The following is a 13020-nucleotide window of genomic DNA, read 5'->3' on the forward strand; positions in this document are numbered from 1 at the left end:
AGCCGTGTGTGTGTGTGTGTGTGTGTGTGTGTGTGTGTGTGTGTGTGTGTGTGTGTGTGTGTGTGTGTGTGTGTGTGTGTGTGTGTGTGTGTGTGTGTGTGTGTGTGTGTGTGTGTGTGTGTGTGTGTGTGTGTGTGTGTGTGTGTGTGTGTGTGTGTGTGTGTGTGTGTGAACATGACTCATTCAAATTGCCAGGAACAGACTTCTCCAATACTACTGATGCGATTAACCCCTACCTCTAGGGTTACCAGTGGTGGAAAAAAGTACACAATTATCATACTTGAGTAAAAGTACAGATACCTTGATAGAAAATGACTCAAGTAAAAGTCACCCATTAAAATTCTACTTGAGTAAAAGTCTAAAAGTATTTGGTTTTAAACATACTTAAGTCTCAAAAGTAAATGTCATTGCTAAAATATACCTAAGTATCAGTAAAAGTAATTTCAAATAGCTTATATTAAGCAAACCAGACCGCACCGTTTTCTTGTTTTTTTTTCTTTTTATTTACAGATAGCCCAGGGGTACACTCCAACGACATAATTAACAAACGCAGCATTTGTTCAGTGAGTATGCCAGATTAGAGACAGTAGGGATGACCAGGGTTGTTCTCTTGATAAATGTGTGAATTGGACCATTTTCCTGTCCTGCTAAGCATTTAAAATGTAGCGAGTACTTTTGGGAGTCAGGGAAAATGTATGGAGTAAAAGCGAAATTATTTTATTTAGGAATGTAGTGAAGTAAAAGTAAAAAATATAAATAGTAAAGTGCAGTTACCACAAAAAACCCACTTAAGTAGTACTTTCAAGTATTATTACTTAAGTACTTTACACCACTACTAGCACTTTCCAAATAATTCGGCCTACATGGACCGAGCATGAAGACGAGGGATAGGGTAGCGTTGGTTGTAGTATGCTAAGTAGAAACTATTGTAGTAGCGAGGTAGTCGTGGTACTATGTTATAAATGCCGACAAGTATATGGCCTACGCATAGTTAGACTCTAAAACGTAAGCTACACCTGTTGGCAGAACGCTATCTCATTGCCCCCTCGTGGTTTCCAGTCGAATAGCCTTTTCAGCGATGTAGGCTCTGCCGCTCTTCAACACATGGATAGAACATTATGATTGACGCATTTTCAGAAGTCTAAAAATTAAATGCAGTCTATGAATGAATGATAGGGATACTGTAGCCTTATAGGTTGTATGGGTATAGACACTGGTGATACAGTCTAATAGAGGTAGCCCATCTGGCCCATAAGAGGGTATAGGCTATCATCCCACGCAATAACCTAGGCTTTGCATTATCTTATTTTTGACCAGTTATCTTCAACCATTAAGCTCAGCTGATAAACTATATGGTTTGTAAACTATAATTAGCCTCGCGTGATTTAAAGATATATGAAACATTAATTGAAAGACATTGTGATCGTTAGCTGAGAATATCCTACCGTAGCCTAGCCTATAATAACCTGTATGACCAAACATGATATCATCACAACGCTTCTTCATTAGAAAATAAGCAGCTTTGAATGAGAAAAGTCAATGAAATTGAAAACAAGCAATCAAAAATGAAAAATGTCTATATAAATACAGTATGGACTCACCAACTCCGATTTTTTCATCTTCTGTTGGTATCCACATTTTGGATTTTTTGGTTATTTTCCCACTAGGAGACCAAGCCTCATTCTGTCGATATCGTGGGATAATGTAGCTGAATGAAATCTATAAGAATATCCCAGACTCCTTCGATACGAACGGGATAAACTCCATAGAAATCTATAACATAAAAAGGACCACAAATGTCTTAACCCGCGATTTCTTTATCTCCCGGGTCTGCTCTGCTCGCCGTCTCCTAGTCACACACTGATGCAGTCTCTGTGTCCACCTACCCAACACACACGGTAATCTAATCTCTGAACGCTATTATTGCAGCAGCATCTCGATAGGAACGGGAATAGTTTTTTTAACGGTTTATTTATTTATTTCCCAGGTAGTCATTAGCCTATGGCTCAGCTACCAAATCGGATATCGGGTCCCACTCCCGGCGGTAGAGTTGAGTCGTTAGATGATAATTAGCAGTCGTGATATTGTCCGTCGGTCCAAACTGGTCTTGGGGTGCAAGAACAATTCAGAAAACTGCGATATACAGTAAAATGCGCCATCTTCATGGTCATCACGACTCGTTTTGTCAATACCGCTATGTCAAGCATTTGCAAATGTAGATTGGACTGTCGGTGAGTAACTCGATGGCAATTGCATCCATCACTAACTGCGCTTTCACGGTCATGGGCTACCTCGGCAGGATCTGATTTCCCTGCGCTTAAAATTGAATATGCTGAACCAAGCTGCATATGCTATTAGACTACATCAGTTATGGAACCAAGACAGATGTGGTAAGGCTTTTCTAGCCGATAATTACAGAAGAATAGGCCAACCACCACCAGCAAATGGTTGCAGAACCTCTATTGGTCCAATAAACACTGAACATACTCCTTGGGATATACATTTTGGATTTTGGCCTATGTTTAATTCACACGAATTAATAAAAAATGGAAAAGGTGAACTTGCTCTTAATTACAGTGCATAGCCTACTCAATAAAACCTTTTAAAAAAATAGGCTATTCCTCCCATCACATTGGCAATGTGTTCTGGTTTGGAGGGAATAGGCCTAAGTTATGATCAACTGGTAGCCTAGGTTGTATTCAGAAACCACCCCTTGTCAAAGGATATATATTGTAACCGGCATGTAACATTCTCACAGATAAACGCCATACAACATTGTGCACTTAGTGTTGGCTGTTGAAAATGCTACTGTGCTGTATGCAGGCCTATACCCAAATGGACCCTCTCCCCAGGATGACACCTGTGGTTTTGTCTATTCATCTGCCTGTGTTTTTCTCAGAATCTAAAGACTAGTTCCTTCTTCTGCATTGCTGTACAATGTGATCCTTGTTGCCCTCAATAGCCTCCAACATCTCAGTGGGTTCTTGAATCAAGTCTGCCCCTCTCTCCAGTGCTTGCTCTTACTGCATTGCTTAGTGGATTCAGAAAGGCAAAGGGTTTAAAGAATGCTGCCTGCTTGCCAGTATTGAAACCCATTAAAAATCAACTCGGACTAATCTTCATGAAACTATATTTCTAGGGAAAACAATCTAATATTTCTGCCTTGAAAACCAACACAGCTACCTGGAGTATTACATCATCATCCCATTGTCCTGGGTGATGGGTCAGAGCATGATATGATCAGCAGAATGTAGTGCTGTATATTGAGAAAAAAATATGTTCCTGATGAATTTGTTTTTACTGTAGATAAAGCTGTTTCCTGTGTAAATAAACAGATTTATAGAACGTTATTATCTGACGATTGACCGTCTCAGAATGTGTCTGGTAATTACAGATGAATCTATCTCTGATGTTCAGTTCCATAGAGTAACTAGTGTGTTGGATGCTGAGTAGGAGGAAGGGCAGTGTTGTGCAGTGCTATGTCCTCATCACAGAGACTCCATACTGACTCCCATCCGTCCTTCATCTCAAGTGGAACACTGTGGGCGGTGTTTTAATCACATACATGAAACTGGAAGAGTGTGTGTGCAGGTTTAGCACTACAGCACGGGTCTTAGCTGATAAGAATGTGTAGAAATTAAATGTAAACATCTAGCTTGACATATGATTTCTACTCTTATAGACAAAAATGTGAAAATGTCAACACTGCAAATGTGTAAATGTGACGAGTTTACAGCATATTTCAAAGATTAAACATTAGGCTGGGTATCAGACAAACAAGACCTGATGAGAAGTTTGATATGTGCCCTAGTATGCAAAGGCACTATGGATTTATTTTCCCTGGTTGATACAGACGTTCTCAGGAAAGTGATATCACAACTTAAGCCTTCTGCCTGCCTTCTCGATCCTATCCCCACCCCACAACCTTCTTCAAAACAGTTTTAATTGCATATATGAAGAAGTGCAAGCTATTGTTAATCACTCCCTGTTCACAGGCACTTCCCCCACTGTACTAAAACTGCTATGGTGAAACCCCTTCTGAAGAAAAGTAATCCAGATTATTCAGTTTTTAGCAATTTTCGACCAATCTCCAAACATACATTCTGGAAGCAACATTCTGGAGAAATTGGTTTTCAAACAGTTAAATGCCTTTTTAAGTGCCAACTGTATTTAAAAACAAAATCCAATCTGGTTTTTCTGCCCACCACAGCACAGAGACAAGACAGCCTTAGATAAATTGGCAAATGATCTAAGAGCCAACACCAAACACCTCTCTGTCCTTGCGCTTGGATTCAAGTGCTGCATTTGACCATGATGTCATTCTGGACAGACTGGAGAGGTGGTTTGGCCTCTCCGGTCTAGTTCTACATTTGTTTAGGACCTATTTAACCGGTTGGGAGTTTTTTGTCACCCTTGGTGAACATAACAGAGAAAATACATGTGGCATTCCACAAGGTTAAATGTTGGGTCCGGTACTGTTCAGTTTATATATGTTACCCCTTGGCAGCGTTATCAGAAAGCACTTCATTGATTTTCACTGCTAGACAGACGATACACAACTTTGCATTTCCATGTCACCAGAGGATTTTAGCTCCACAGATAAATTATTAAACTGTATTGGTGAGTCAAATACTTGGATGGCTCAACTCTTCCTCCAGCTAATTCACGGGCAATAAAGATAAAACACCAGGTAAAAAGCCTAGGTGTTATTTTAGATTCTGAACTCAATATTGAATCACACATTAGTAATATGACCAAAATACCCTTTTACCACCTGAGGAACATTGCCATGGTGTGGCCGTTTCTCTCTAAGGCTGATACAGAGAGACTCATCCATGCTTTTATGGATACTGTCCTGTCTGGTCTACCCAAGAAAGCCACTGGTCAACTGCAAAACATACAGAATGCTGTCGCACGGGTACTGACCAAGAACAGATGGAGGGCACACATTACACTGGCTGCCTGTGAGTTTTAGAATTCATTTTAAGATTATTCTATTGGTTTTTAAATCAATCCATGATTCTTCACTACAATACATGTCAGACATGCTTTTAACTTATGTACCCAGTAGTTCCCTCAGGTCCTCTGGCACTGGCCTTTTAACTATCCCAAAGCCTAGGACCAATAGGCATGGAGAGGCAGCCTTCAGTTATTATGCCCACAGCCTCTGCCAGAGAACCCAAGGGGGGCCGAAACTGTGGACATATTTAAAAGAGATCTTAAAACATATTTTTAGCTTTGTTTTTCCTTAGGTAGCTTTTTATTCATTCAGTTTTTATTGCTATTCTTTAGTTTTGTTTATAGTAAATATTTGATTTTCATTGTTTTTATGAGTTTTTGTCTGTGAAGAACATTGCGTTGCATTCCATATCTGAAAATTAGCTGTATAAATAAATCTCAATTTGAACACAATGTAAATATAATATTGTGTTGAACATTGGTTGGTTAGTGACAGTCACTGAGAGGATGGTATGGTAGAGAGTGGTATACTGCACCATCTGGGAACAGCAAACCTGGTATTTTAGTAACAGGTTCAAGGGAATAAACTCAATTAAAATCAACGTCAATCAATGTAAAAGTATTTATAAGGTAATTACCAAACTCAGAAATGTGATATTCTGGCTCTACATCTGATGAACATCTTGCTTGAAAGATGTTTTACAGATGTTATTGTATAGTTTAATACTATTTGGCTGAGGGAATGTTTCACTCTGTACACCAGAGGGTTGTGTGGATCACTGGTCTATGGGCACTGGGAATGCCTACCACAGCAAGAGGTGATATCAGTTTCAAAACCCTCCATTCCATCATACCACGGAAGCCAGAGGAGTGGGTAGTAAGAACCATGCAGTGCTTCCTCATCAATCATTTACCTTCAGCCACTCCAACTCTCCATCTCTCACACACACACACACACACACACACACACACACACACACACACACACACACACACACACACACACACACACACACACACACACACACACACACACACACACACACACACACACACACACACACACACCTCTGATCAAACACAGCACAGCAGGGGTGCAACTTTCACTGGCGATGGAATGGCATTCCGAAATGGCATTTTTGTCCCCCCCCCCAGTTTTATCATTGGAATGTGATGCAAAACGAGGCAACGGTGTGCTTTAGGACCATGCGGATGCCTCCGAGTGGTTGGGTAGGCCACTTCTAAAACCAAAGTTGAGCTCCTACAGCACAGACACTATATGCTACTCTCTTATGGACACACATACTAATGCATACATCAGTCCTCCATCTCTTCCTCTCATACAGTAAGTATATTCATTCAGACAAAATAGCCTCTGCTTGCATCAACACCCACACGGACAGCAAAATACATTTATTCCTGCTCCCTCTCCTACACTTAGGCAGACACTATCCCGCCTGTTTTCAGCATAACACAGACTCACACACATACCCTAGCTCTCCCACTCACACACTCTCATACAGACCAAAAGACGCACACACACATTTTGAATTCTGTCCAGGAAACTGCACTGAATAATAATATAAAATGCAACATGCAACAATTTCCAAGATTTTACAGAGTTACAGTTCATATAAGGAAATCAGTCAAGTGAAATATATTCATTAGGCCCTGAATTTCACATGACTGAGAATACAGATATGCATCTGTTGGTCACAAATACCAACAAAAAAAGTAGGGGTGTGGATCAGAAAACCAGTCAGTATCTAGTGTGACCATCACTGGTCTCACGCAGCGCAACACATCTCCTAGAGTTGTCCAGGCTGTTGATTGTGGCTTGTGGAATGTTGTCCCACTCCTCTTCAATAGCTGTTCAAAGTTGCTGGATATTGGATGGAACTGGAACACACTTTCGTATATGTCGATCCAGAGCATCACAAACATGCTCAATGGGTGACAGGTCTGGTGGGTATGCAGGACATGGAAGAACTGTGTCATTTTCAGCTTCCAGCAATTGTGTACAGATCCTTGTGACATGGGGCTGTGCATTATCATGCTGAAACATGAGGTGATGGTGGAGGATGAATGGCATGACAATGGGCTTCAGGATCTTGTCACAGTGTCTCTGTGCATTCAAATTGGAATCAATAAAATGCAATTATGTTCGTTGTGTGTAGCTTCTGCCTGCCTGCCTGCCTGCCCATACCATAACCCCACCATGGGGCACTCTGTTCACAATGTTGATATCAGCAAACCGCTTGCCCACACGATGCCATACACACTGTCTGCCATCTGCCCGGTACAGTTGAGACTGGGATTCATCCGTGAAGATCACACTTCTCCAGCGTGCCAGTGGCCATCGAAGGTGAGCATTTGTCCAATAAAGTTGGTTATGATGCCAAACTGCAGTCAGGTCAAGACCCTTGTGAGGACGACGAGCACGCAGATGAGCTTCCCTGAGACGGTTATTGACAGTTTGTGCAGAAATTCTTCGCTTGTGCAAACCCACAGTTCCATCAGCTATTTGGGTGGCTGGTCTCAGACGATCCAGCAGGTAAGGAAGCCGGATGTGGAGGCCCTGTGCTGGCATGGTTACATGTGGTCAGTGGTTGTGAGGCCAGTTGGACATACTGCCAAATCATCTAAAACAACATTGGAGGTGGCTTATGGTAGAGAAATGAACATTCCATTCTCTGGCAACAGCTCTGGTGGACATTCCTGCAGTCAGCATGCCAATTGCACACTCCCTCAAAACTTGAGACATCTGTGGCATTGTGCTGTGACAAAACTGCACATTTTAGAGTGGCCTTTTGTCCCCAGCACAAGGTACACCTATGTAATGATCATGCTGTTTAATCAGCTTCTTGATATGCCACACCTGTCAGGTGGGTGGGTTACACAGTACACACAATACCCCATAGACATTTTTGCAAATGTATAAATATTTAACTGAAAAATTACATTTACATAAGTATTCAGACTCTTCACTCAGTACTTTGTTGAAGCACCTTTTTCAGCAATTACAGCCTCGAGTATGATGCTACAAGCTTGGCACACCTGTATTTGGGGAGTTTCTCCAATTCTTCTCTGCATATCCTCTCAAGCTCTGTCAGGTTGGATGAGGAGCATCGCTGCAAAGCTATTTTCAGGTCTCTCCAGAGAGAGACCTTCGATCAGGTTCAAGTACTGGCTCTGGCTTGGAAACTCAAGGACATTCAGAGACATGTCCTGAAGCAACTCCTGTGTTGTCTTTGCTGTGTGCTTAGGGTTGCTGTCCTGTTGGATTGTGAATCTGTGCCACAGTCTGAGATCCTGAGCGCTCTGGAGTAGGTTTTCATCAAGGAGCTCTGTACTCCGCTGAAAAACATCCCCACAGCATGATGCTGCCACCACCATGCTTCACCTCAGGGATGGTCGCAGGTTTCCTCCAGAGGTGACATTTGGCATTCAGCCCAAGTGTTCAATCTGGGTTTCATCAGACCAGAGAATATTGTTTCTCATGGTCTGAGAATCATTTAGGTGTCTTTTGGCAAACTCCAAGCGGGCTGTCATGTGCCTTTTAATGAGGAGTGGCTTCCGTCTGGCCACTCTACCATAAATGCCTGATTGGTGGAGTACTGCAGAGATGTTGACCTTCTGGAAGGTTCTCCCATCTCCACAGAGGAACTCTGCAGCTCTGCAAGGTTGATCATCGGATTCTTGGTCACCTCCCTGACCACGGCCCTTCTCCCCCGATTGCTCAGTTTGGCCGGGTGGCCAGCTCCAGGGGGTCTTGGTGGTTCCAAACTTCTTCCAACTAAGAATGGTGAAGGCCACTGTGTTGTTGGGGACATTCAGTGCTGCAGAAATGTTTTGGTACCTTCCCAGATTGGTGCCTTGACACAATCCTGTCTCGGAGCTCTACGGACAATTCCTTTGACCTCATAGCTTGGTTTCTGTTCTGACATGCACGGTCAACTGTGGGCCAGGTATATAGACAGGTGTTTGCCTTACCAAATTATATCCAACCAATTTAATTGACCGAAGGTGTACTCCATTCAAGTTGTAGAAACATCTCAAGGAGGATCGATGGAAACAGGATGCATCTGAGCTCAATTTCGAGTCTCATAGCAAAGGGTGAATACTTACAGTTGACATCGGAAGTTTACATACACTTAGGTTGGAATCATTAAAAATAATTTTTCAACTACTCCACAAATGTTTTGATAACAAACTATAGTTTTGGCAAGTCGGTTAGGACATCTACTTTGTGGATGACATGTCATTTTTCCAACAATTGTTTACAGACAGACTATTTACCTTATCACAATTCCAGTGGGGCAGAAGGTTTACTGGACAGTTGATGGTGCCTTTAAACATTTTGGAAAATCGGAAGTTCACTTACACCTTAGCCAAATACATTTAAACTCAGTTTTTCACAATTCCTGACATTTAATCCTAGTAAAATGTCTATATTTTAGGTCAGTTAGGATGACCACTTTATTTTAAGAATTTGAAATGTCAAAATAATAGTAGAGAGAATGATTTATTTCAGATTTTATTTCTTTCATCACATTCCCAGTGGGTTAGAAGTTTACATACCCTTGATTAGTATTTGGTAGCATTGCCTTTAAATTGTTTAACTTGGGTCAAACGTTTTGGGTAGCCTTCCACAAGCTTCCCACAAAAAGTTGGGTGGATTTTGGCCCATTCCTCCTGACAGAGCTGGTGTAACTGAGTCAGGTTTGTAGGCCTCCTTGCTCGCACACGCTTTTTCAGTTCTGGCCACAAATTTTCTATAGGATTGAGGTCAGGGCTTTGTGATGGCCGCTACAATACCTTGACTTTGTTGTCTTTAAGCCATTTTGCCACAACTTTGGAAGTATGCTTGGGGTCATTGTCCATTTGGAAGACCCATTTGCGACCAAGCTTTAACTTCCTGACTGATGTCTTGAGATGTTGCTTCAAGACATCCACATTATTTTCGTCAATCATGATGCCATCTATTTTGTGAAGTGCTCCAGTCCCTCCTGCAGCAAAGCTCCCCCACAACATGACGCTGCCACCCCCGTGCTTCACGTTTGGGATGGTGTTCTTCGGCTTGCAATCATCCCCCTTTTTCCTCCAAACATAACGATGGTCATTATGGCCAAACAGTTATATTTTTGTTTCATCAGACCAGAGGACATTTCTCCAAAACGTACAATCTTTGTCCCCATGTGCAGTTGCAAACCGTTGTCTGGCTTTTTTATGGTGGTTTTGGAGCAGTGGCTTCTTCCTTGCTGAGCGGCCTTTCAGGTTATGTCGATATAGGACTCGTTTTACTGTTGATTTCTTTAGATTTTCCCATGATGTCAAGCAAAGAGGCACTGAGTTTGAAGGTAGGCCTTGAAATACATCCACAGGTACACCTCCAATTCACTCAAATGATGTCAATTAGCCTATCAGAAGCTTCTAAAGCCATGACATAATTTTCTGGAATATTCCAAGCTGTTTAAAGGCACAGTCAACTTAGTGTATGTAAACTTCTGACCTACTGGAATTGTGATAGTGAATTATAAATGAAATAATCTGTAAACAATTGTTGAAAAAAGTACTTGTGTCATGCACAAAGTAGATGTCCTAAACGACCTGCCAAAACTAGTTTAACAAAAAAAATGTAGATAGGTTGAAAAATGAATTTTAAATACTCCAACCTAAGTGTATGTAAACTTCCAACTTCAACTGTATGTAGCTAATAGCCCTTATACAGTATGTCGATACAGCATGTGGCCGACAAAAATATTTAACTGAAGTAGCTGCGTGTGAGTGTGTGTGTTGAACTGGGTTATTTCACTACGATTGGGTCATACCACGAAGAGTGCCTTTTGCTAGTTATGTAGAAATTGTGCACCAATATTGCATTTTAAATGTCTGCTAAATGTAGTGCCCATTAATATAGACCACATGGAAAATTCAATAAATCAGATATTCTTTCTTCATATATATACAGTGAGGGGAAAAAAGTATTATGATCCCCCTCTGATTTTGTACGTTTGCCCACTGACAAAGAAATGATCAGTCTATCATTTTAATGTTAGGTTTATTTGAACAGAGAGACAGAATAACAAAAACACATCAAAAATGTCAGTCTCCAGACCTTAATCCCATAGAAGATCTGTGGAGGGAGCTGAAGGTTCGAGTTGCCAAACGTCAGCCTCGAAACCTTAATGACTTGGAGAAGATCTGCAAAGAGGAGTGGGACAAAATCCCTCCTGAGATGTGTGCATACCTGGTGGCCAACTACAAGAAACGTCTGACCTCTGTGATTGCCAACAAGGGTTTTGCCACCAAATACTAAGTCATGTTGTGCAGAGGGGGTCAAATACTTATTTCCCTCATTAAAATGCAAATCAATTGATAACATTTTTGACATGCGTTTTTATTTGTTGTTATTCTGTCTCTCACTGTTCAAATAAACCTACCATTAAAATTATAGACGGATCATTTCTTTGTCAGTGGGAAAACGTACAAAATCAGCAGGGGATCAAATATTTTTTCCCCTCACTGTATTTGAATACTGCATTTTGACATTTCCCTCCGTCAACCCCATGTCAATTCAAGGAAGATTTCAACCTACTTAATTTAAACATTTGACCATTAATGTAAAGCCCAAGTTATTTTGTTGCTTTGACAGTCAATTTATGTAATGTGATTAGTGATTCATTTACAACTGTGCTTCATTTTAAGGTCAACCCTGTTACGTGAACTGAATTATTTTTCAAAAGAAACATTGAACATCAAAATAGTTAAATCAGTGTAAAAGCAGGCAAGCTGGTTCTACTCTTTTTGGCAATTTAATGGTTTTGTGGTGGAAAACTGAGCGGGTCGAACAGAACACGTCAACCCTGTTACTCATAGATATACAGGCTAGAAATGTTTTAGCTTTTGTGAAGCTTGGATTCAATGCCCATTCCTTGCTGCACACAACCTTCCATTCCTCCTGTCACAAGGGGATTTAAGGCTGATTTAAGATTAAATAGTCAACCCCGTTACTTTATACTTTATTTGGCACTTATTCTTTTTTTAAATGTAATCTCTTTGAGATGGGAAAATGCATTCTTTTATTAATATAAACAAACAAAAAAATTAAAAATAGTGTGTGGGGGGGGTGGGGGGCGAAGTCAGATTTCTCAAACATCACTTGGTGGACCGACCCTAATATTGGGGTAAAACTAATGACTACATCTCCTCCACATGCTATTTCCATATTCTCTTTGTTTTATGTTCTGGCCGATAACCCCTGGCTCTATGTAGGCAGAAATGTGAGCAAACTCTTCCATCACAGCGACTGAATAATAGCTGTTGGGTGTATGATGCATGTCATATTCAATGTTCAGGCCAGGGAGTTAAGTCTCTTAATGTTAATGGTTCAGAGTTTTCCAACAATGAATAGGCTTAAAGACAGCAGAGCTCAACCTTTCATTTTATTTATAGTAAAAATACTTTGATACATACTGTACAGAACATGTTTTTATGGATCTTTACAAGAGTGCCTCCTCAAAGAAATGAGAAGAGGCAGAAGGTAAAGAATGTAATCAAACAAGATAAAGAAAACATGATGTTTTGGCAATAGGTAAGACCACATCTACATTTGAATAGAGTGTCTTAATAAAGAAGTTGCAACTGAATAATAGAGCTATCCACAATTTAATACTTATCAGGAATAGCTTCTAAAGCCACCCAACGTAAAAAGTTCAGAAAGATGATCCAAACAAGCCCATTTCAGTCAAAATACACTGTCTGCATCATTGACAGTAGGCAAACATTCTCCAATCCAGGTCAAGTTCTGTTGGTGTTGTTCCATGAGAGTAAAATGAAAGGTAAACCGGTTGTAGCTTACTAAAAACTGAACAAGCAAAATGTCCACTAATGAACGCAAAACAAATCCTAACATGTTTGCATGCAATTCAAATGTAAAGTATCTATTCCCTTACACTAACCTGTGCGTGGGCAGCAAAAACCCAAGGTTGAGATCAAGCACCATTCAAAATGTCAACCAAAGCCGAATTCATACTTGGAAATAGACAGACATCCTTGAAG

The 13020-nt window shown here is 40.8% G+C and overlaps 1 protein-coding gene across 5 annotated transcripts in view; it reads right to left on the bottom strand.

Moving 5' to 3' along the window:
* The window catches only part of LOC124045623 (dedicator of cytokinesis protein 3-like), a 108094-nt gene extending 105889 nt beyond the window's left edge, over nt 1-2205 (bottom strand). For all 5 annotated transcript variants that reach the window (XM_046365061.1, XM_046365057.1, XM_046365060.1 and 2 more), the window contains exon 1: nt 1602-2205. In XM_046365061.1, coding sequence (XP_046221017.1) covers nt 1602-1638 — 37 coding nt within the window. In that variant the 5' untranslated portion in view covers nt 1639-2205. The remainder of the gene's footprint in view (nt 1-1601) is intronic.
* Nucleotides 2206-13020: the final 10815 nt, after the last annotated feature.

The sequence above is a fragment of the Oncorhynchus gorbuscha genome, linkage group LG10 (assembly GCF_021184085.1).
Source record: "Oncorhynchus gorbuscha isolate QuinsamMale2020 ecotype Even-year linkage group LG10, OgorEven_v1.0, whole genome shotgun sequence".
NCBI lineage: Eukaryota > Metazoa > Chordata > Actinopteri > Salmoniformes > Salmonidae > Oncorhynchus > Oncorhynchus gorbuscha.